The sequence below is a fragment of the Letharia columbiana genome (genome assembly GCF_014066305.1).
Source record: "Letharia columbiana isolate WasteWater2 chromosome Unknown Sc0000013_s0, whole genome shotgun sequence".
In the NCBI taxonomy this organism is placed as follows: Eukaryota; Fungi; Ascomycota; class Lecanoromycetes; order Lecanorales; family Parmeliaceae; genus Letharia; species Letharia columbiana.
In genome coordinates, this window is record NW_023501052.1 from 174,908 (window position 1) to 196,598 (window position 21,691).

Genomic DNA, 21,691 nt, shown 5'->3' on the forward strand with positions numbered 1-21,691 from the left:
TTCCCGCGCACTAAATTCCCCACGCGACGCCTTAATTCCGTCCAAAATTCGATGTCGTAAACAAGTTTCCTCATTTTCGCGGCAATGGCATTTTTCATTTCCCTTCCCCTGTCCTTACCTCCCCTTAGCAATCATCATCATGGTCCACAAACCCCTAAATAACGGCCATGCAACTTCAGACTACAAGCCTGATGATCTCGAAGCTGCCATCAGTGCATCGCGCCGAAAACCTCGATTCAAAGACATTGTAAATGCCGCTGTCCATGACGATTTTCATGGCGAGCTCAAGCGCAAGTTGAAAGATGGCGTCGATCGCGATGAGCTGGAAAAGTACCGCAAGTCTATTTCGGAACTGAATGAGATCAAGGACAAGAAAGTGCGGGCTTTCTATGAACAGCAGAATGAGAGATTGAATGACTGGCTCGAGGTCGATACCTTAGTGATGAGTATGGCTGATGACGTGCTGGACTCAATGAACCCGCAGGATGCTGATGGAGATGGGGTTGCGGAGATCGGCGGGGCGTTGAAAACCACCAAAGGCGATATTGATCCTTTGCTGCCGGAGGATGAGAGAGAAAGGAGGAAGACTGGGGAGAGGAGGGCTAAGTGGGCTATCAATGTACGGTCATGCGGCTATTACCCTTATGAGTCTTTCCACTGATCATCTTCAGATCAACGTAATTGCGAACATAATCCTCCTCACTGCCAAAATCATCGCCGCCTTCGCGTCCTCCTCCCTCTCGCTCATAGCTTCCCTCGTGGATTCCGCTCTTGATCTGCTGTGCACTTTGATCATCTGGACCACGAACAAGCTCGTCCAATGGAAGATTCGACGGCTGCGGCACAAATTCCCCGTCGGTCGGCGTCGCCTAGAACCACTGGGTATACTCGTGTTCTCCATCATCATGATTGTCTCTTTCCTTCAAATATTGCAAGAGTCGGTCACAAAACTGCTGCCCGGAGGGCCGAGGGATGCAGCGACCCTACCTCCCGTGGCGATCGGTGCCTTGGTTGCTACGGTGGTGATAAAGGGCATCATCTGGTTCGGTTGCATCCGCGTCAAAACCACCCAGGTTCAAGCATTGGCGCAAGGTACCACCCCCCCCTCAATCTTTCCCAAAATAATCCCTTCAAACCCCTTCTGACAGACCCTTTCAGACTGCAAAACCGACGTTGTCTTCAACACCCTCTCCCTCCTCTTCCCCCTTCTCGGCCACCAATTTTCCCTCTGGTGGCTCGACCCCGTCGGCGCCGCCCTCCTCTCCCTCTTCATAATCTACGACTGGGCCGAAACCTGTTTCGAAAACGTCGCCCGCCTCACCGGCTCCGCCGTTTCCCCCAACGTCCTCAAAAAGGTCACGTTCCTCGCCTGGCGTTTCGCCCCCGTCGTAGACGCCTACAAAACGATTACGGCTTACCACGCGGGCGATGGAGTGTGGGTTGAGATGGACATTATGCTCAAAGAGGAGACGAGGTTGAGTAGGGCGCATGATATAGCGGAGACGTTGCAGTATTGTTTGGAGGGTTTAAGCGAGGTAGATAGGGCGTTCGTTAGTGTTGATTATACAAGTCAGGGGCCTACAGGGCATGCCGAGGGATGAGGGTAGATGCATAGCGAGGGAGCATTCGTCTGCTGGCATTCTAGCGGGTCACTGAGTATCAAGCTCAACACGAGCGCAGCATGGGCAGGGTTGCATAGCATCGGCGTAAATTTTAGGGTATTTCAGCGGTACCATACTTGTCCATTTCATACGTTCATCTTCCACCTCTTTTTCTCTTACTTTCCTTTCCGTTCTATCTGAGGTACACCAAGATCATCTTGAGATCGCAGATGTGATCAATTAAGATGCAGAGAGTCACGCCAAATACAACTTCGGTCCATCGCTTGCGCCAGTGCAATCCTCTTTCTTCCTTCGGAATTTGTCCAGCCGGGTCGGACGTTCAGTCTCCTTTCTTCTTAAAAGCGGTAGCTTCAGGCCATCTTTCGTGCGCCGCAGCCAGATAGTCATCTCGGTACTGATCCTTTGCCTTCCATTCTTTCAGCAGCTCCAACCCTCGTACAGCATCCTCTAGACTACTCCCTTCAAGTGCTAGCGTCCTGATGACATCCTGCTGGTTCTTGTCGCTACTGCTCGGATCCAGAAGTTGCCTCACTTTTAGGCATGCTTGCACATGCGGGGCACTCTTATGGTGTTTTTGCAGGAAGTCATCGTTGTGTTTCGAGAGGTCGGCAGTGGCGGGAAGAACTGGGTCAAATTCGGCAGCGATAACTTCTTGAACTTTGCGGTCCGGTGGTTCGGTCTGTGTACGGAAGGTGTGTCCAAGGCGAATGGCTTGTTCGTGGGTAGTTGGGTCTGAGGACGAGAGGGCGTTGGATGCTAGGAGAGTGCGGAGCGCAAGCAGGTATTTCTCTGTCAAGCGAATTAGTCCTTCATCGAACTTGCAATACTGGCCTTGGCGTGCACTTACTTCGCCGGAGGAACACCTCGAAACCCACCTGCTGGGCCTTTATGTTCTTTGGGCTGAACTCAAGAAGTGGCGTGACGAACTTCATAGCCTCTACTAGAGGCTCCGACGTCTGCAACAGCTTCTCGCCTTTGGGGTCTTTATCCTCTTTCTTAGGATCGCCGTTCTGATCAACGGCTCCAGGCTTCTTGGAGTCCTTTCTCTCCGCTTCCTCTTTAGCCTGCTTCTCCTGGTCCTTCTTCGCCTTTTTCTGCGCTTTCTTACGTTCCGCACTATCCATCTTCTCTCCGTTCACTCCGTTGGTCATCTTAGCATGAGCAAGATCGGGTTGATCATGGAGCATTACGTATATCCGTGCAGCCGAGACCGCAGCACGCGTGAAGAAAGGATGTTCTCGAAGATGGTCCTCCCACCTCATCATATCAACGTATGCTCGGATTTGACCCTTTCGCAACGAAAAGCTATGGAAATCAAATTGATCTTCTTGCCATATCTCAAAAATTGTGGAGATGGACGTGAATCTTTTCAGAGCTAGACCGAGGTTGCCTTGACGTATATATGATTCGCCGTCTTCTGTTATGTACCAAACACACTGCATGTCATGGAGATCTCCAAGAGGTCCACCCAAAGCTTCGTTCCTTGTGAATTTGCCCATGTTTTGGATAGCTGCTTCGTTCTCATTATTTCGTAGTTGATACTTCGCGGCCTTAGTATTGATATATCGATCTCTGACGTCCAGTGTCCTGCCTTCCTCCATCAACTCTGCAGCTTTCTGGAGGTTGCCGTAATGTTTCCATATCCTAGCTTTCGTCATATGGTACTCCACAGATTCTGGTGCCGAGCTTAGGGCCTCATCAATGTATTTCATGGCTTTTGGCAAGTCCCGACTCAAACGATAGTTGTAATGCTGAGCTAGAAAGTATCGTACGGAAGGTGTGAACAGGTCTGAGTCGCCATTGATTTGCCTTTCAGCTGATCCGTTAGCTTGGGTATTGAGCATGCCAGCTGCATAACCCTCTACCAAATCCTGTATCGTGTCCCGCTTTTGAGAGTCGGAGTATAAAGCTTTCACATTGTTGAAGGTCGACCAGACGCCCTTATGCAGCATACGTTGCAGGTACTGGTCGGCAGCTTCGCGAAACTCATCACCCTCCAGAAACTCCAGGGGTATCCTCGTCGCAGCATCTCCTCTGGGATTGTCTTTTGCAACGTCTCCGTACAGCTTTCTAAGTTCTTCGACGTTGGACTTATCGAGCCCCAAGGCCTCTTCAAGTCCTTCAAAATACGCTCGGTACTCTGCGTTGCGTTTCAGCAACAGATGATACGCCTTTGCTGCCTCTTCTTTCCTACCCAAGTTAAGTAGGTATTGCGCCCGTAGCTCCATCACTGATGTCCGGTCTGGATTGTTCTTTGCTGCTGCGTCCAAGTGCTCCAAAGCACGCTCCTTCTCGCCCATCTCCGCGATTATAGAATTCTTGTACAAGATAGCCTCGGCGTGCTCGGTGTCGGTCTTCGGTGGCGGAGACTTCAGAGTCTCTTCGTAGGTCGTCAAGGTCCTCTCCGCATTGGCAAGATCCCCTGCTAGATGCTGTGCGACTGCCAGCGCCGTCCAATTCTGCCTCCAACCAGTCCGCTGTTGTAAGATTGCTCGTCGGCTCTGTAAGTAACCTTGGTAATCTCGCATCTGTATTTGCAGCAAAGCCAAGTCCTTCTGTATCTGCTGTGATTCCGGCTCCAGCTTCAGCGCAAATTTGTATGCTTTGATTGCCTCTTCGAAGTTTTTGGCTGACCGGTAAAGAAGACCGTAGACGTGCCAACAGACATGCGATTTCATGGAGTTTTTAAGTGCCACTTTCGCCAATGCAAATGCTTCCTCGGAGTTCCCCTGCGAGTTGATGATGAGCGCTTTCATGGCGATGGTGTCGCCATGATCAGGGCTTTTTCGTAGGATCTGGTCAGCAGCTTTCAGACCTTTTGAAGCGGTCAGCCTAGCACACCTCTTTTCCAGCTTCTCGCCTACCTTTCTTGTACTGTTTGTTCTCGTAGTTCTTGACCACCTGGGTGAAAAGCGAGCGCTCTTTCGAGGCCAATGGCTGTGGGGGAGGCGGAGCCATGTTGAGCTAATGGTGAGAGCTGTAAAATAGCAGAATTCGGTGAGGGATGATATATGGGTATTTTCTGCTTTTTTCAAGCAGCTGTCTCAGTATGGAGAACAGGGCCAGTGCTCGGGATGGCCCTGTAAGTTGAACTGCCCTGATTCAAAATCTCTCGAGCATGCCATTAGTCTTTCTGACGAATCCTTTCTTCCGTGTGAAGCAAACACTCTATAACGACAATCCTATCTACAAGCCTAGACCATTAGGCAATGATAGATGTAAGGTTCTTGCAACACCGCAGCTCCGCAGAATCGGGCATAAGCGAGAATTTACCCGCAGCAGCCAAGGAAATTTTTGTGCCTACTGTCGCTTCACGAAGACCTGAATTATTATATGTCACTTGATTTGACATATCTTACTATACACAAGCTTCTAAATTAAACTCCAAAGTGGATTGTCCATAAACCATCAAAGTGCCACTGCATGGCATTGAGCCAGTGACGCCGTCGCTAATGCTCTCATCATGCTTATACCACCTCTGATACACTTACACCAGCATAATCCCTATCGATCAGCTTCTCTGTCATGTCTCCACTTGTTCAACGCTTCCTCCCACCCGGTCCCGGGGTCACCGCATCTTTCTGACACCAGACTCCACGTTCGTGATCTTATGATGCCCTCTACGCTCCTTTCATTCCTGATGAGATTCGCCAGTAGCTCCGTCCTTGCTTCTCTCGGAAAGAAGCGCGCCGAATATGGGTCAAGGCGCTCATCTACCACCCGTTCCCTTTCCTTTGCCGACTCAACCTGCTTCAGAGCTAGATCAGGGTCACTTGGATCCAAGGCGACGCCTGCACAATAGTTGAGAACATCAGATCTCGTCTGCCAACTTCGGAAGAGCACCTCATTCTTGAAGCTTTGACATGCTTGTGGATCTGTAGGCCGTCTCTCAACAGGCCGTATCTGCCGTTCTGACGTAGTAGCTGGATCCCATGGTTTCCTCGAGGGTGTCATCAAAGCATTGAGGTTCTGTATTATGGAATCATCAATCATGCCCCTAGATAGTCGGAGGAAGTCTGGGAGACTGTCAGCCAAAGTCTGCAAATGTTGCCTGCTCGAGCCTACCTTGAAGTGCTGTCTGATTGAAGCAAAATTGCGGTGTGAGATTCGGTCGGCTTGGAGGCTCTGACATCCTCTTATGCGCTTGAATAGGAGCAGTGTGCTTCTCGCGCTGCTTTTCACTCTTCACTGTGACCCAGAAGAGCCCCGCCACCTTGAACAATGTCCAGCTACTGAGGAAATGTTGGGCACGCTGACTTCGCAGGACTTGCCCGTAGCTGGTGATCCGCAGAGGTAGTTGACACTGGAAAATGGTGTGCAAAAACAAAGGAGAATGGTATATATGCTTGAAACCAAAATCACATCAAATGAAGTCTTTTTGGACGCCTGCGATGATGCTGCCAAGAGATGGCAATAATTCAGCTAGATTAAGCGCGCTCATCCTTTAGGCGAGCCGCGGAGAGGGCGTCATTCGACATCTTGGCGCGGACTTTTGGCGCAGGCCTAGCTAGGAATAAATATCTGCAAGGGGTTGCCTGCGACGCTTAGATGGGGGTGCGAAATCACCGCGAAATTGCGAATGATTGATATATGCGCTACGCGAGGTCTTGGCGAGATTCGAGCGGGATTGACGACGCGTTCTTAATATTGGTTTGGCATTGGGACAGACCCTTTCCAACTCCTTGGTAAGCATGATATCAGCGTAGATGCTAGTCTCACTGAACGTCTGGGAAGCTAAGAAACCGTTGTCGCTCGAATCCACCTTCTGCCTGCCACACAAAATTAAATCGCGTTGCGTGCATCTTGAAGAGAGCGAATCTTACCATTTGAGACTCAAGATTTGTTTCAGTCCACGAGCAGTCTCGTGATTCAAGCGCCCCAGTCTACACGTTTTTCGCCTGGATTTGACCTTCAAGATGCCTGAAATTGGCGAAGGTATTACCATTGCATTCTCCGAAGACCGAATCAATGCTGACATCATGGTGGCAAGTCGCTCGTATCGTCAACTACATACATAAACATCTTGTCGGGAAGACATTGGCTAAAGTGAAAGCCCAGCACGATGAGAATGTCTACGGCAAGGTGGGATGTTCAGCTGAAGCATTCGAGAAGGCTTTAACGGGCAAGAAGGTTGTAGATGCCAAACAGCAGGGCAAGTACTTTTGGTAAGTTCCAGCCGCCTCATACATAGATGTCAAGTTGCCATCACGCCTGATGGTTCATTTTCATACTGGAATATCCACCAATATTTTACGGTCTGGGCTCTCATTTTGTTAATTCGTCCTGTATGTGCAAGATATATCGAAATCAGGCTGGTTGAATCAGGTCGTCCTCATCGTCTCTCTTCAGCTTGAGCACCGTAGTCTAGGTTTCACATGGACTTGGTTCTAAGTGATCTGTACAGGATGGTTATGTCATCACCTCCGCACCCCTTAATGCACTTTGGAATGGCAGGCTGGCTCAAGATCAGGGATGAAGAAACAGCCTACTACAAGCCTGCAAAGCCCGTAGAATCGCCAGACTGGCCGCCTAAGTACTGGAAATTTGCACTCGAGACCGCTGAAGAGCCAAAATGCGAAGCTGCATTCGTTGACTTGCGGAGATTTGCAAGAATTCGACTCATCGACTGTGCTGCTGATCAAATACGGAATGTCTCGCCGCTTCTGGAGAACGGTCCTGATCCCGTCATTGATAAGGGTATTGTGACAGAGGAGTGGCTAGCTGAAAAGCTAGGAAGCAAACGAGTTCCAGTCAAGGCACTTCTGTTAGATCAAGCAAATATTAGTGGTATTGGCAATTGGGTTGGGTGCGTGCTTCTTGATTGCAATCAAGATTCCTATGGTCTTGCTATGGACGCTAATTTGATCGGCAGGGACGAAATCATGTACGATTCGAGAATTCACCCCGAACAGTACAGTAACACCCTGACTCCTGCCCAAATCAAACAACTTCACAAATCCATCCACTACGTTTGCTCTTTCGCTGTGGACAATCTGGCAGACTCTAGCAAATTTCCCGAGGAGTGGCTCTTCAAACATCGATGGGGTAAAGGAAAGAAAGACAGCTCGACAACCTTGCCCAACGGTTTGAAATTTGTCTTCCTAACAGTGGGAGGGAGGACCAGCTGCGTGGTCCCGAGCGTGCAGAAGAAGACAGGACCGGTGGCGGGAGACGTCAAGAATGAAGCGGACACAGAAGATGCGGATGGTGAAAAGAAAGCGAAACCGAAGGGCAGCAAGAAGGTTTTGAACCCCAAGGAAGTGGAGACAGACGAGATAGAGGTCGAGCCAGCGAAAAAAGGCTCAAAAGCAAAGAAGCGTACTCTCAAGACAAAAGACGAAGAGCCTACTGTAAATAGCCACGAGCCCAATGAGGAAGCGAGCAAGCCGGCGATCAAGAAGCGGAAATCGAATAACAAAGCCGACACCAATGGAGCTATGGAGCCGAAGAAGCCGAGCAAGGCAAAGGCTGATACAAATGGAAACCATGGTGAACCGGAACCCGAGAAGACTGAGCGACGGAGGTCTGGTAGGGTCAGCGGCAAGGCTGCCTGACTTTTAAAAATCGACAGTGGAGTGTATAGATAATGGACGATGGTATAGAACGGTGCTGTGTACATTAGGGAGTAGTTGTCAGCTTGCAAGTGTGCCCGATTTGCACCACTATTCATTGGCAGTCTAGGTCGGTCTGTCACCAAGACTGTACCTCTGTTTGACGAGTGGAAAACAAGGACACGATAAAGGATATTTCGAAAGCTTTAGTCCTTCCGAATGCCTCTTAGAGTCCTCGTGCGTATTGCTTTCCTCAATAGCTTGTCGTTATCGTATCGGGTGTCAAGCTGCCTGTCTCGAAATTGGACGAAAAGTGTCAGTGGCAGCAGTATGAATTTTTTTGAGCAAAGAGTCGATAGCCAAAGGCTGATCTCCTGGGTGTTTTCTATTTCTCTTTTCACAACATAATTCCACCATCCGTCCCATAAATGAGTATGGAGTTGGCTCGCACGGTGTGCTCGATAGTCGGGTATGCCTTCATATCTAGGTGCGAGAGTACAACGGCGGCAGGGATTAATTTTTTTGCAGACCCTTTCCAAGCGAGACTAAGGATATCGACATCTGGGACGTTCTTGATTCGTTTGAGGAAAGCTGCTCAATAGTTAAGTACCCCGAATGCTTCCTAAATATGGCATTACCGACAGATGACATGTTTTAGCGCCGGCTAGATGACCTTAATGATGGCCACAAAACTCCATATTGGGCTGCCTCTTTCGCAGATATACTTCCCGTTGAGGAACATGGTCTTATGCGAAGTATCCATCGTGCCTTGCGGTATCGATCTCGTCCTGACCGAATTCTATGCTTTGTACAAGGCGAACACTGACCTGATGCACCTCAGGAAGGTCAGAAGGTTTAACAACTATTATCCGTTGCCGGGCATATTCAAAGAGCACATCAAGCTGGTTGGAGTTCTTCGCCGCACGGACGGTCGATATTGTGAGTGCACGGGCTTTGCTGACCGTACACTTGAGCCAGCACTGACCAGTGATGCTATGGTGCTCCAAGCCATCAGGTACGCAAACGAAAGAATTCAGACGGTAAATCATATTTTACTCGACTGGCCACCAGACTTTACGCCACACATCCATGTGTATGTGACACAAGGAGGTCGAGAGATTGCCAATTTTCCTGATTGTGCAAGAGATGATACTACATCAGCAGACTGACGGAGTGGAGGCAGTACTGCTCAAGAAAGAACGTCGGAGCATACTTCCTGCGAGGGGCACCAAACTCTGATAGCAGCTGCGGTGTCATGTAGACCGTCTCAAACCACGAGGGCATTGGGTTCAGACTCAGGGTCTGTGTTTTGTTTGATATGGTTTACAGGCAGCCGCAAATCGTCAAATAAGGGGGTCTATCCCTGAGATAGTTGCTGAATCAGAATTTGCTCCGCTAGCGGCGCAAGTACATCATGGGCAGACCCTCCAATGTGATTGCCCACCATCCCACTCTTTGAGCCAAGGCAGGCCTTAGGAAATCGGCTTGGATGCTGAAAGATAGTCTTAGTTCAAGGGGGCAGAATGGCAAGTACCAGGGGCGTGAAGCCTAATAGATACGTCACATCGATTTTCTTCCTCTTCTGCAGCTAATCTAGCCTACATCGATCCTTGGAACTCTCCCATCATCTCGATGACGCCGCTTAGCTTTGAGGAAGTCGTTCTCGTGGTGTGTAAAGATGATCGTATTGCTAGCAAAACGCCACTTCCTTGGAGGTGGCTATTGCCACTTCCACAAGCGCCCCCTTTTGATATGCGAGCTACCATGCGAGATTGACAAAGGCTGATGAAGTAGCACCATCTGCCATATGAGCGACCCCTCCTCCTCCAAGCAAAAGGAAAACCAGCATGATGTCGTAAAGTCGTTAGAATTGTAGCAAAGAATCAAGCTCTGAGCCTAGCATCACCGAACTTGCCTGAAATGGAAACCAAAGAACTAGCAATTCCATAGCTTACCCAGAAACCCCGAATCCTTCTCCGCCATCTGCTTCACTATCATACGAAGCCCTGCACTGATCCACGACTTCGCCCCATCCATAGCTGGACTCCTTTGGAACTCTTCCGCAATCGCCTCCTAGTTCAAAGCGCTCACATAACTTCCAGACTGTCTTTGATCGAGTCTAAAGTATTCGTTGCCGTAGTTCAGCAAATCCTCCAGCATCTTGATGATGGCGGAGATGAAGGACTCAAAGGTAACGCTTTCCAAGGAGGTGTTTTCGACGTTTACAGTGCCGAACATAGACAAGACGAGCTGGTGCGTGGCCATCGCAAGGTCGCCAGAGTCCGCAGTGTCGTTCTGTGGAAAGCGCGCAGGAGGCCATGCTCGTCGGAAAGGTTTCTCGTCAAATGATAGTACACTACGTCTAAGGTAACGACTCATTTGGAAGCTTCATGCATGGTGTCTGGGCGACTTGGGAAGCTCGGCACCGTCTCGGAAGAAGGCCATTAGAGGTATGTCAGATCAACGTCAAATGCGCATCGATTGCTACATCATTGACCCATTGACTATGAGATGGCGATGACACAACATGTGCCGTGATTCCCGCACGGTTGTTGACAAGACAAGACTTCGATCGGAACGATACCAATGTTATTGTCGTAGCGCTTGATGATCTTAATATCATTAGGATCGACGACCTCGATGCGCTTCATGACCTCACTGGCCGCCGTCTTATTCGCCTTCTTGCTCTTCCCATCATCCTCGTTACTTTGGCTGTGTCGACGCGGCATCGTCACCGCTTCCCAGGGGTCCGATTGGACATTGACATTGATCATTCCTCGGTTGAGTGCATCTCGGTGAACTCTAGTGTGTTCAGAAGAAACAGAGAAGTTGTCTTCTGCAGCAATCCTGATATAACTCTGTCTTTTACCCTGAAAGTCGAGAGGATGGCGTAAAGGTCCAAGGTTCTCATGTGCAAGTCTGATCAAGAATGGTTCTACTACCGACAGCCCAGTTTGTTTGGATTTGGACATGATGTAATCTGTGCAGAATGTAAGGATGGATGAGACCTACGCGGTCTGTACTCAACAGTAGACTGTAAGCTAGTGATCGATACGTGGATAGCAGTCAAGGATCCTGAAGGAAGAATTAGGCTCCTCAGGGGCTGCACGGCTTGTGGCCACTGTAAGCGGATTCTAGGAGTGTGAGCTGTGAACTGAAAGTAAGCCGAGATGTCTTGCCTGCCTTTCTCAAAGGTTCGAAAAAGAACGAGGAATGAATGATGACCTAAAATCTCACCCTGAACGCCTGAGATCTGCATTCAAGACAAATCTTTTCATCAAAGCATGCAATCGAAAATTATTATAGGAAGCAAAACGAGCTGCATATATATATGTAGATGCATGTGAAAAAAAACAGGAGGACAGATGGATGGTGGACTTGACACATGAAAGAGAGAGAGAGAGCGAATGGACGGATGGTGAGGATGAGATAGTCGAGAATGTCGAAACGAAGAGAATATCAAGTCTGAACCCCAGATGAGAACACCAACCACAGTGAAAGGTGCAGCGAACGCTGGATCTCAGCATGGTAACAGATGATTGGCGTTGGTAGAGAGCAGAAGTCAAAGTGGGTAATCCTGCAGCTGGAGGGGGACAGAAAATGCTATCAAGCTCGAATCGACCCAAAGACACCAGCGCAACATCTTGATATCTTGGGTAATATCAGCAGGTCAAGCCTAATTCTTCAAAAAATTACGGTTTCAAACCCCAATGCCTGCCCAGACTGTATGAAGACTTGAAAATACCTTGAGTCGGAGTTGGGCTAAACACTGACGTTGAACAACTTTTGACTGAGCCTTGGCTCCAAAGCATGTCAAACGGAAGAAAGACTAGAGATGGTAGCCGTAAGATTCTGGCGCTGACGCTTTAGCTCGTGGATACCGGTTGTCAAGTTGACAAAGTAAGCTTGAGTGTTTTGAGAAGCGTGCTCTAAAAGTTACTTGTGGAGACACAGTCGTTGTTTCTCAACCGATCAGTGCTTCTGTTTCGTCTCCTTAGCATACGTTAGAGTAGTTAGACAGCAAGAGAGAACAGGAAATCAACTGACCTCCTAGCTTCACGGAATACTTAGCCAGCACACTCCCCGTAGACTTTTCACCTCCGACATCACCACTAGTAGACCGAGGAAGACATGAACAAATTCATAGATCCCTTTATGTCTGGCTCTGCGACAGACCACCACAATCAATCTGGGCATTTTGGAAAGCTCCGATGAAGTACAATTACTAAACATCCCAAACTCAATATGTATCTGCCATGCGATGAAATTCTTGTGAGCACGAAAGGTGTTCAGAGAAAACAATACTTCCTTTTTTACCCTGTGAATTCAATGCTGAACTCAGTGAGCTTGGCTGAATAGTCAGTGACTTGTTCGAGACCGAAGAGGTCATTCTGCATTTCGTCACTCAACTTGCTCGACCCAGTAAGGAAGAACTAAATTAAGCCGAGGAGTTGCCTGGTTTGACCCCTTCTCATGGCCGATTTAGCGCATGGCGATACGTCGCTGCCGCGACTGGAGACGATCACCTTTCGAGTCTTGCAATAGGTCATGCAAATGCCGATTCAACGGTGGCAGCGAAGACCGTGGCTGCGGCGGTGAAATACTTAGACTGCACGACAGCATGATGAGGTCAACGGGATGTGTTTGGTAGCTGTAGCATTTGGAAGCATCGATGAGCAAGTAGACAAAGGGAAGCCTCGCACCAATCCGATGGAGCCCAGCGGTTCAGACTCAATGGTATTGTATGAATCAGTTAGTGACCTTAGCGTAAGACCGCACGGATCAAAAGCTTAAGCGAGCATTCCTAGCCGTACACAGGTCTAAGTCAACAATACAGAATGCATTCCGAGAAAAAGACACTCAGTAGGGAGCCGTAGCCAAATGAGTGATGATACATTGAGGAGAAATCCACAGATCCTCAGCATAAAAACCTTGACCAAGTCGAGTTAGCTGCTACATGATGGCAGAGACCGTGCTCTCCTTCGTTTGATATTGATTGACACCAATGTTCCGATTCGTGTTAGACATCTACGGACACTTATCTCTTTCTACACCTTGCTCCGTTTTGCGTCTCAAAAAGACGCCCATTTTGGTACCTAATCTTTCAGAGGCATGTCTTTCTGCTCATGGACTGGGCTCTTCAATTTCCCCGCCTCAAGAGCACTTCTAACATTGTCAACAACAAAGTGTTCCATCTTTTCTTGCGTCTCATACTTCGATTACGTCAGCATATTATATGTAATTCCAGCGGTGACACTCACGGTCCATGTGCCCATGTGAGGTAGTAGCAGTACATGTGGATTGTCCACCAGTCCTTGATGTATCTTTGGCTCTTCCTCGTAAACGTCCAAGCCAGCGGAGAACACTTTGCCATGACTAAGAGCCTTGACAAGAGCGGCCTCGTCAATGACAGCACCGCGAGCAGTGTTGACCATCACAACGCCATCTTTCATCTTTGAAAATTGCGGCGTTGATATCATGTGATGGGTTGATTTCTGGAGTGGTGTTAGTCAAGAGAGGAGGATGGATAGTTTCAGGGCAGGTGTGGCCGAACACAGCAGAAGGACAAATCTGTCTCAGCAAAAGCGGAAACTTACATTCAAAGGCACATTCAAACTTATGACATCACTCGTCTCCAAAAGCTCCTCAAACCCAACATACTTCGCCCCTCCGCTCATCTCATCGCTCAGCTTGCTCCTGTTGTGATATTGCACATTCATTCCCAGTGCTTCCGCCTTCTTCTTGAAATCTCTTCCTATTCCTCCCATACCTACAATACCTAATAATTTGCCCTCTGGATCATGCCCCAGAGGCGGTGGAGTCTTCCCACGAAATTCGCCCTTACGCAGGTTTATGAGAGGGGAGGCGAACATTCGGAGAGCACCAAGCATAAGGAAGAGGGAAGTATCAGCAGTTGCTGCGTCGACGGCAGTCGGGACATTAGACACGTGAATCCCCGCTTTGGTGCAGTCGGGAATATCGCACTGGTCGTACCCCGCGCCTGGTGGAGGAAGAATGTATTAGCACAGGTGGAACTGGACGACCCTCTTTGATAAACACCAACCTCTCACCCACCATTGTGCGCCAAGAATCTTAAGCCCGCCTTTCCCAACTCTTCGCATACCTCACCCTCAATTCTTCCTGTGATCTTGACGCTATTGAATGTCCTGTAGGCCGCTCTCACGCCATTGAAAGCGCCGCTGCGGCATTCTTTTAGGAAGTCTGAAGGATTGTCGGAGTTCGGTGTGACGAGTTGTGCGATTGAGGAAAGGGATTCAAAGGATTCTTTGGCGGATGGACTGAAGATTTTCATGGTCAATGCAGGTCTCTAGAGGGCTACAGAATAAACGGGACATGGTAGACGATTGGTGAGGTATGGGACCCTACTGTTCAATATCTCCAAGCAATAGGACCTTGGGCTTCGACATAATGCAGGACGTTGTCTCAAATGACGGGTAAGGAGATATCTCTGTACAAGAGAAAGGGCAAGGAAGGGGAAGGATAGATGAGACTGTCGTACGAGGTATTTATCGCGGAGGCATATCCGCCCGGCTTTACTTTAATAATAAATCGGTGATAAGGGGACTTCTTTACCGCTTACGGAGGTCGGTACCAGGAAGTCCTGCAGAGCGCTAGTACCAACCCTAACCCTGATCTCGGAAGGCACCCTGTAACGGGGCCCAGCCCTGTAACCTGGGTGACCTTAGGCCTTGTTGGGCGCGATACCGGGCCTTTAGCCTCCTAATAAATGGGCGAAGGCCAGGTGACAATCCCGAAAGAGTTCCAAGAGCCTTGGCTAGGCAACCTCCGTAGAGATGTGGTCAAAAGCAGTCAGTGCAATAGGTACGAAGCGTCTAAATTCACTCCACAGTCATGAGATCTATCACTCATGTCTGTAGGTGGTTGTGGTATATCCCAAGAGGGTACAAGCCGTTGCGAGTGTAGGGACTGAATCTAGTCCAGTCAGTGGCATTTCGAGCATCATCGGTTACATAGGCAACCAGAATGCGAGCTAATATGCATCTCCAAAAGGGCAGCGGCAGGATAGGATTCGCCGCAGCCTGAATGCTGGCAAATGTATCTTGATTGATCTGGGGTATCCGGACAAGTAGGTCGTCTAATCTATGCCAACATGCTCAAATTTAGTTTCTTTTTACCAACTCACCTTACGCAGGCTGCAGCAGAGTACTGCGAGCGCTGCGGGCTTTCAAGGGCGCCGAAATTGGCCACTGGATGTTGTATGATGGGAGAAGAGGCTTGAGGCGCTCGAGTGGCGTGCTGCAGAGGTATTATTAGCATTTGAAAGGAGCGGCAAGTAAGCATGGTCGTAGAAGCAAATTCGACGAGGCTGCAGGATAATAGCTGCAAAAAGGCGGGCGAAAAGTGTATGATAGTCAGCGGGGAGTAGAGGTGACCTTATGCTTTCTGTGTGTGAAGAGCAAAGAGCGCCTGCGCCTGCCATAGCGCCGTCAAGGGAAACGAGCTTCTGTGAAAATGCCTTGATTATCATGAAGAGTCCTTCCTTCACGCTGCTAAAGATGCATGATGGTATCGCTGTATTGTACATGCTTGAGCTTTACACCCGTAAGCCAGTCGTGTAAATCCTTTCTAAAGAACGATGACAACATGCTGTGACCGTAGTCGCCTCTCAATAAGATCAGTATGCATGTGCGGTTCCCTCCGTAGTCACTTCCCCGGACTTTGATGCCAGCAAGACTCCACCATCATGAAAGGCCTGATTCTCTTCGATCCCCATAATGCAACCGAGATTTCTTGCTTCTTCTGCCGTTTCATGTATGATCCTCCTAGCGCCTGATAATCGAGCTTCTGTGAGCCATGCCGCAGAGTCTTTGGACGACCTGATTAGTCCCCTTCCCGTTCGACTCATCCTCGATGAACTTCTTCGCCACGAACACCTTTGTCCTCGCACTGTCCTCGTCGTTGTTCGCAGGCTGCTGCAAGTTTTCCGGAAATTCTGATATGCGTGCTCCGACATGTCGAGCAACCATCACTGAATAGATGACGTCTCTGTTCTCCCGGCTGTCCAGGAGGCCGCGGCAGCTTGTGAGCGTGTCGTCGATTTGTTTGGCAGCGCTAGCCTCGTCGTCTTGAATGGTGAGGAATGTGTGGACGAGGCGCCAGAAGTCGCGCTCGCGGGTTTTCAGTTGGTCGTTTAGAGCTGTGCCATTGCTCTCTTCAGACGCCTGTGAAGGTGCTGAGGAGGAATCAAGATATTCCCCAGTCACTAAGTTTTCGAAAATTTCCATTCTCTTAGCGGCATCACGAACCCCTTCTTTGCTATCTTGCTCATCGACTGGTGATTTACCCGCAACTTGCCGGCACATTCCTATCATTGCCCAGACCACTGTGGCCTCGAGGCTCTGTGTGACTCCCCAATTTTGATAGTAGCTAGGGTGCGTCCGATCTATAGCGTATCGTTGAATGAGTGTTTGGAATTGGTCGCACAGCCGACTGTTTTGCATAAGATGTGTCATGCCCCTCAGTCCAAACCACTTGGTTTCCAGGAACTTGTCTATGCCGGGTGCGTACACGGTAATCCATATGTGTTTGATCTCTTCACGTGTAGCAGCCGAAATCGTAGTTGGTGGTGCAGGCGGAGGAGGGGATACCCCCCTTATACAGAGGAGCTCTTCGATCTTTGTTCGCTTCGCTAGAACGGTGTGTTAGTTAAGATGATATTGCCAACGCGAGATGCATGAGGCCCAGACTTGACTTGATAAGACTTACCTCGATGGCCTTGCTGATCCGACGCAGCTGATGGATACGGAGTCCCCGTCCCTAATGGCTCCTTGCTGTCTTGCATTTGTGCTGCTCCCCCTTCAAGTGTTGGGTCTATAGCAGCACCGTAGTCGTAAGGTTGGACGGTAGAAGTTTCTGAATCTGTCCCTGCTGGACCGTAGCCTTGAGAGCCAGCGTGCACGTAGCCTTGAGGGGGTGGTGGGTATGGCGACGAATTCGCAGATTGTGTAGAGGACGCAGCACCAAGGGCAGGCTGGATAGCTGTTGGCCCTGGTTGTGATTTGAAGATCGGGTCGTAACCTAAACAGTCGCGTTTACTTTTCTGACAATTTCTGCAAGCTGGATGGGTTTCGTCACACTGTGTGTGATAGATCCTAAAGTCAGCGGAGTCCAAATATGCTGTGTCGTTGAGTGTGGATTTATGAATTCGACTCCTTCACAGATCGTGAATATAAAGAGTGAAGCAGCCCACGCTCGCTTGACACGGTCGCTACTACCCGATCGCCCCAAGGAACTCGGTAAATGTTAAACGAAGACAACTACATCTGCAACAAGGGGAGGGGGATTTTGACTCGTCGTTGCCCTGGGTGCGCTGCGAATTTTACAAGTGCAATTTACATACCTTGATGCGGCGCTTGCGACAAGTCAGACACCCAGTCTTTGTCCTCCGCTTGATCTCCTTCTTGTGTCGCCCGCCGGACATTTGCCTGCCGTCTGGCGGTATGGGGTATCGAACAGGGGCGTTTGGGTCGGAGGTAGGGGGTGGATATTGACCTTGTCCGTAGTACTGGCCCATGTTTGGTGGCATTGCGGAGCCCATGGGAGAAGGTTGTCCGCCTTGTTGCGACTGCTGATGTTGTGGCTGAGATATGCCATCAATCGATCGAATGGGAGGCAAGCTGATATTAGGATGAGCCATGTTCGATCCAGAGGGAGAATTAGCTTGCCCTTGCCCTTCAGGTGGAGGATAATTGAACTGAGCAGCCATAGAGGGCGCTGAATAGCTGGGATATGAATTCGGTTGATAGGACTGCGCGGTATCACTCTGCTGTGACATGACCTGCGGCCAGGGTGTGTGGCCGAAGTGTGGGGGTTGCGTGGAAGGCCAGGTACTCGTAGGCGTACCCTCAAGGCGGACAGCTAGGGAGGAATTGTTCAAGTCCTCGAGGAATGGCATCCCGCGGCGGCCAAAGTGAAATTTAGCGGCGGCCACGTTCTTCATCTAAAATTCCGCAAAAATATCGTTGAGACCTCCTCACAATCTACGATCGCTTTGGTAAGTCACAATTACATTAATTATATAAAGCGGAGTTGGGCATTTTTCGATTAATTAAATAAGTCTATAACAAGAATCAAAAGCCCCAGGCGCGGAGGTGGCTCGATGTATGTCAGCCTCGGGAACGGCTAAAACATCTCACCTGTGAACCGGCTGTTCATAAAAATGGCATCAAAGCTGGGTAGCCCCTTGAAGTATCTTCCCCGTATAGAGGTATGTAATCATAAGTTCGCGCCGAATGCGATTTGACCTCGGACAAAGACGGACCCCAGTATATGGTTCATACTTCATGTTTACTGAATCGGTGAGCACGAGTTCAGCGTTTAGCATTAGAAGCGCAGAGCGCCGTCACGTCTATCGATACTGAAGAAGCACGTCTGAAGACGATTCTCCTTCGATCTCCTTCAAGTCTTCAACCTCGCTTCCTCCGAAAGGAAGAGAGGAATGGAGCTAGAAGAGACGAAGAACGTTCGAAGGAAGGGTACCTCTAAGCGACCGTTTCTCCCGCAAGCCTCAACCTAAACAGATGGGTTGTGTTGAATGACAGCTGATGATGCAGTACACATGTGCCCATGTCATCGATGTGGATCCAAAAGGTGTGTTGGTATGAATGAGTGCTCATTCTTCTTGCTGGAACTATGGATTTCTCCACGATGATCCATCATCTCGAAAGGATTTCAAATGTTCGTCCACATCTAGTTCACTCTTCCAATATCAGCCAGAGCCTAGCTGTCCTCGATCTCCGAGCGAACCCTCGCGAATTCGCCCTAGGCCAGGTAGCAATGCAACACAGTGTCAGTAGACGTTTTGGTTGCTCGGCTCGATTTTAAGTAAAGCTGATAGTGGTGTTGCTGTTATTATTGTTGGTGGTGGTGGTAGGAGGTCCACCTCACAGGCTCGTTTAGTTGCTGTCAGATCATGAAACTGTTAAGACCCTCGTCCAGTCAAACTTCTCCCATCTCTTCCTAAATCCTTCGACCCTCCTATCTCCGCCTCTGTTCCACCGGCCTTGCCTCTTCACAATGTCGGGAGCAACATCGAGCATACCACCTATGATCTCCCTAGCAAAAAGATCACCTTTTGGCCATCGATTAGCATCTTCCACAATGTGACCAATTCCACCATCGATTTCGAACCACACATGAAAGTACGGCATCTCCTTGGCTAGCGTCCGTCGGAAAGCCGTTTTACCCTGACCTTGCTTGGCCTTGAAAAGCGTGTCAATGATCTTCTTGTGTTGCGTCCACTCCTCGTCAGATGTAAGAATTGCCTCCTTGAAGAACGCTGGTGCGGTCTCCCCAAGGCTGTACGGTAGTGGCACGACTTCCATGCCAGCATGCTTCTTTCGCTGTGGTACTGCGGCATTTTCGTAGAAAATGACATCTCTGCCATGGTCATGATACATTCGAGTGAGACTCTTCATGAAATTCTGCCAAAGGATTAACTACTCGCTTACAACAAAGGAATTGGTTCATCGACGTACTCTGATCTCTTCCCATTCATCGTCATCACACTCCAAGAGATTGCCTCGATGTTGCACCGGTATGATGCATGCTCCGCCTTCACTGATCTCGGGCTCCGTAGGAAGAGTGAGGTAGACTCTAGTGGCTAGAGATACAATTGGCGCAACTGGAGGCGTATTTGTATCTTCGTGATGGCAGAGAGGGCAATTGTCCAAAATGCGGTTCATCATCTGAAAATCCGATATTGCCGTATTCTTGAGATTGATCTCAGACCGTTGTACACGCTTCGCAAGCTTGTTGGCGTTCTCGTCCATGTAGTCCAAATCGTTCTGAGTGAGAGTCAGCGAACTCTCATTTGTTTGGAAAGGAATACGTACGTCAAATTTCGCATCCTTAGCTATCCTCTCTGCGAAACGTTGTCCATCTCCACCAGCCTGGTTGCGCAATCGCCGCTCTTGCCGGACCATATCTTCAATGCTCATGTCTTCATTCTCTTCTACTAGGCCCCTCTCCCGACCCCGTTTGTTGTCGATCCTATTGACCTCGCCTTCACGCGACCCAGTCAACATCCTGTTATGCATGGCCCCAAGGATAACTGTGTCAGGTTGTTTGCTCTTGGCGAAAGCAGCCATAGAATTGTTGTACTCAGCTTCCAATATAGCAGCGTTGGATGAACCTCGGACTTTGGCTTTCAGCATCTGTGCCTTGAGTCTATTCAGCGCAGTCTGGTCCAATGGCACGGTCGTTGCAAGTGGCTTCTCTGCATCAATCTCACGAGAAAGTTCTTGCACATCCGGCTCATCATGCTCCGGCCCGGAACCCTTGTTTCGCAGACCTGTATCTAACTTTCGCTCCTCAAACAGCTCACCACTTGGCTTTTCCTTCCCCACATAGCCTTCACCGTAAGTGTCTCTCCTGTCGAGCTCTATCTGCTCTTCTCTAGCATCGTCAAACGTTCTTAAATCTCCATATTGTTTTTCCGCCATCTCGTCTACGGGTTTCCCAGTTTCTTCTGCCTGTTTGTAGACACGGTTCAGCTTGCTCATCCGCCAATGAGCTCCTGCATCACCAAAGACGTAGTCGACCTCGTGTTGTGCGGGCTTCTCAATAAAATCTTCCGAGATGTCTCTGCCATCAGCCAGATATTGTAGATGATGCTTGTTCAACTCGTTTTCATGGATTTTGAGCTCGAAGTCGGCCTTTGACGGTCTTGACGTGATTGGCTCAAATGGCCCCCTGACACCCTTTTGTGTGTAGTCAATATCTGAGGCAGAGGGTTGTTCCATCCAAGAATCTCTCTTTGTTTCACCGATGGAATCTGAGGTTGGGATGTGACCGTCATTCTTCGCTGGCCCCCAAGTAGCTGGGTCCTCCGTCTCACCTTCGCCTTGTGAGGCCCCACGGTTCGTACGCTCCCCCCTAAATCCTAGTGATATCTTGCGATTGCCATGCGCCCTGTTGTTGTCATCTCTGCTGGTGGAACGCTTCGTCCTCTTGTGCCTGCGATGATCTTCTCCATCGCCATGGTGCTTCCTATGATGCCTGTGATGTTTTCTACTTCCCTCGTATCCATGACTAGACTTGATTTTCTCTTCCTCGTTCTTGCCCTCGGCCAGTAACTTTTCAAAGTCTTCAAGAGCCATAGTCACATGGCTGTGATTCTTGGACAACATATTGAGATAATGAACCCTTAGAAGATCAAAAAATATGCACGCGGAATTAGCGTATGCAGGAAATGTTACGATTCTTGGCACTGAGAAAATCGCACACACATCTATCAACTCCCTCTGAATCTCTTCCAGAGTAATCAATACGTATTTAAGAATAATTATTCTAAACCAAGATACTTAGTTTTATCTGCCCTATAATTTAGCCCTCAATTTTTGGTCCTCGATTTTGGTAGCTGATAGGTATGTGTGCGATTTTCTCGATGCCAAGAATTGTAACATTTTCTGTATACGCTAAAACTATTTCCGCTGTCCCCGCAGGAGATGGAAATCAACACCTTGAATAGTACTC

At 49.2% G+C, this 21,691-nt stretch overlaps 10 protein-coding genes across 10 annotated transcripts; 3 read left to right on the forward strand and 7 right to left on the reverse strand.

Moving 5' to 3' along the window:
• Positions 1 to 139: 139 nt before the first annotated feature.
• On the forward strand, positions 140 to 1,601 carry HO173_004980 (uncharacterized protein; the record flags this gene model as incomplete). Its single annotated transcript, XM_037306898.1, has 3 exons — positions 140 to 619; positions 672 to 1,092; positions 1,159 to 1,601. 3 exons carry the CDS (start codon positions 140 to 142, stop codon positions 1,599 to 1,601), a joined length of 1,344 nt encoding a protein of 447 aa, XP_037166022.1.
• A 340-nt stretch (positions 1,602 to 1,941) lies between these two features.
• HO173_004981 (uncharacterized protein) lies at positions 1,942 to 4,580 on the reverse strand (the record flags this gene model as incomplete). The annotated part of the gene is made up of 3 exons (XM_037306899.1): positions 1,942 to 2,411; positions 2,470 to 4,437; positions 4,487 to 4,580. 3 exons carry the CDS (start codon positions 4,578 to 4,580, stop codon positions 1,942 to 1,944), a joined length of 2,532 nt encoding a protein of 843 aa, XP_037166023.1.
• A 546-nt stretch (positions 4,581 to 5,126) lies between these two features.
• Positions 5,127 to 5,754, reverse strand: HO173_004982 (uncharacterized protein; the record flags this gene model as incomplete). Its single annotated transcript, XM_037306900.1, has 2 exons — positions 5,127 to 5,638; positions 5,688 to 5,754. The coding sequence occupies 2 exons, from the start codon at positions 5,752 to 5,754 to the stop codon at positions 5,127 to 5,129; spliced, it is 579 nt and encodes a 192-aa protein (XP_037166024.1).
• A 784-nt stretch (positions 5,755 to 6,538) lies between these two features.
• HO173_004983 (uncharacterized protein) lies at positions 6,539 to 8,176 on the forward strand (the record flags this gene model as incomplete). The annotated part of the gene is made up of 4 exons (XM_037306901.1): positions 6,539 to 6,557; positions 6,613 to 6,787; positions 7,027 to 7,428; positions 7,495 to 8,176. The coding sequence occupies 4 exons, from the start codon at positions 6,539 to 6,541 to the stop codon at positions 8,174 to 8,176; spliced, it is 1,278 nt and encodes a 425-aa protein (XP_037166025.1).
• A 674-nt stretch (positions 8,177 to 8,850) lies between these two features.
• HO173_004984 (uncharacterized protein) lies at positions 8,851 to 9,342 on the forward strand (the record flags this gene model as incomplete). The annotated part of the gene is made up of 1 exon (XM_037306902.1): positions 8,851 to 9,342. The coding sequence occupies one exon, from the start codon at positions 8,851 to 8,853 to the stop codon at positions 9,340 to 9,342; it is 492 nt and encodes a 163-aa protein (XP_037166026.1).
• Positions 9,343 to 10,246: 904 nt separating this feature from the next.
• On the reverse strand, positions 10,247 to 12,796 carry HO173_004985 (uncharacterized protein; the record flags this gene model as incomplete). Its single annotated transcript, XM_037306903.1, has 3 exons — positions 10,247 to 10,535; positions 10,721 to 11,153; positions 12,700 to 12,796. The coding sequence occupies 3 exons, from the start codon at positions 12,794 to 12,796 to the stop codon at positions 10,247 to 10,249; spliced, it is 819 nt and encodes a 272-aa protein (XP_037166027.1).
• Positions 12,797 to 13,269: 473 nt separating this feature from the next.
• HO173_004986 (uncharacterized protein) lies at positions 13,270 to 14,601 on the reverse strand (the record flags this gene model as incomplete). The annotated part of the gene is made up of 5 exons (XM_037306904.1): positions 13,270 to 13,386; positions 13,435 to 13,668; positions 13,771 to 14,174; positions 14,249 to 14,472; positions 14,561 to 14,601. 5 exons carry the CDS (start codon positions 14,599 to 14,601, stop codon positions 13,270 to 13,272), a joined length of 1,020 nt encoding a protein of 339 aa, XP_037166028.1.
• Positions 14,602 to 15,060: 459 nt separating this feature from the next.
• Positions 15,061 to 15,740, reverse strand: HO173_004987 (uncharacterized protein; the record flags this gene model as incomplete). The annotated part of the gene is made up of 3 exons (XM_037306905.1): positions 15,061 to 15,295; positions 15,344 to 15,451; positions 15,589 to 15,740. The coding sequence occupies 3 exons, from the start codon at positions 15,738 to 15,740 to the stop codon at positions 15,061 to 15,063; spliced, it is 495 nt and encodes a 164-aa protein (XP_037166029.1).
• Positions 15,741 to 15,978: 238 nt separating this feature from the next.
• Positions 15,979 to 18,155, reverse strand: HO173_004988 (uncharacterized protein; the record flags this gene model as incomplete). Its single annotated transcript, XM_037306906.1, has 3 exons — positions 15,979 to 16,844; positions 16,922 to 17,291; positions 17,556 to 18,155. The coding sequence occupies 3 exons, from the start codon at positions 18,153 to 18,155 to the stop codon at positions 15,979 to 15,981; spliced, it is 1,836 nt and encodes a 611-aa protein (XP_037166030.1).
• A 970-nt stretch (positions 18,156 to 19,125) lies between these two features.
• Positions 19,126 to 21,345, reverse strand: HO173_004989 (uncharacterized protein; the record flags this gene model as incomplete). The annotated part of the gene is made up of 3 exons (XM_037306907.1): positions 19,126 to 19,638; positions 19,693 to 20,001; positions 20,050 to 21,345. 3 exons carry the CDS (start codon positions 21,343 to 21,345, stop codon positions 19,126 to 19,128), a joined length of 2,118 nt encoding a protein of 705 aa, XP_037166031.1.
• Between the last annotated feature and the right edge of the window lie 346 nt (positions 21,346 to 21,691).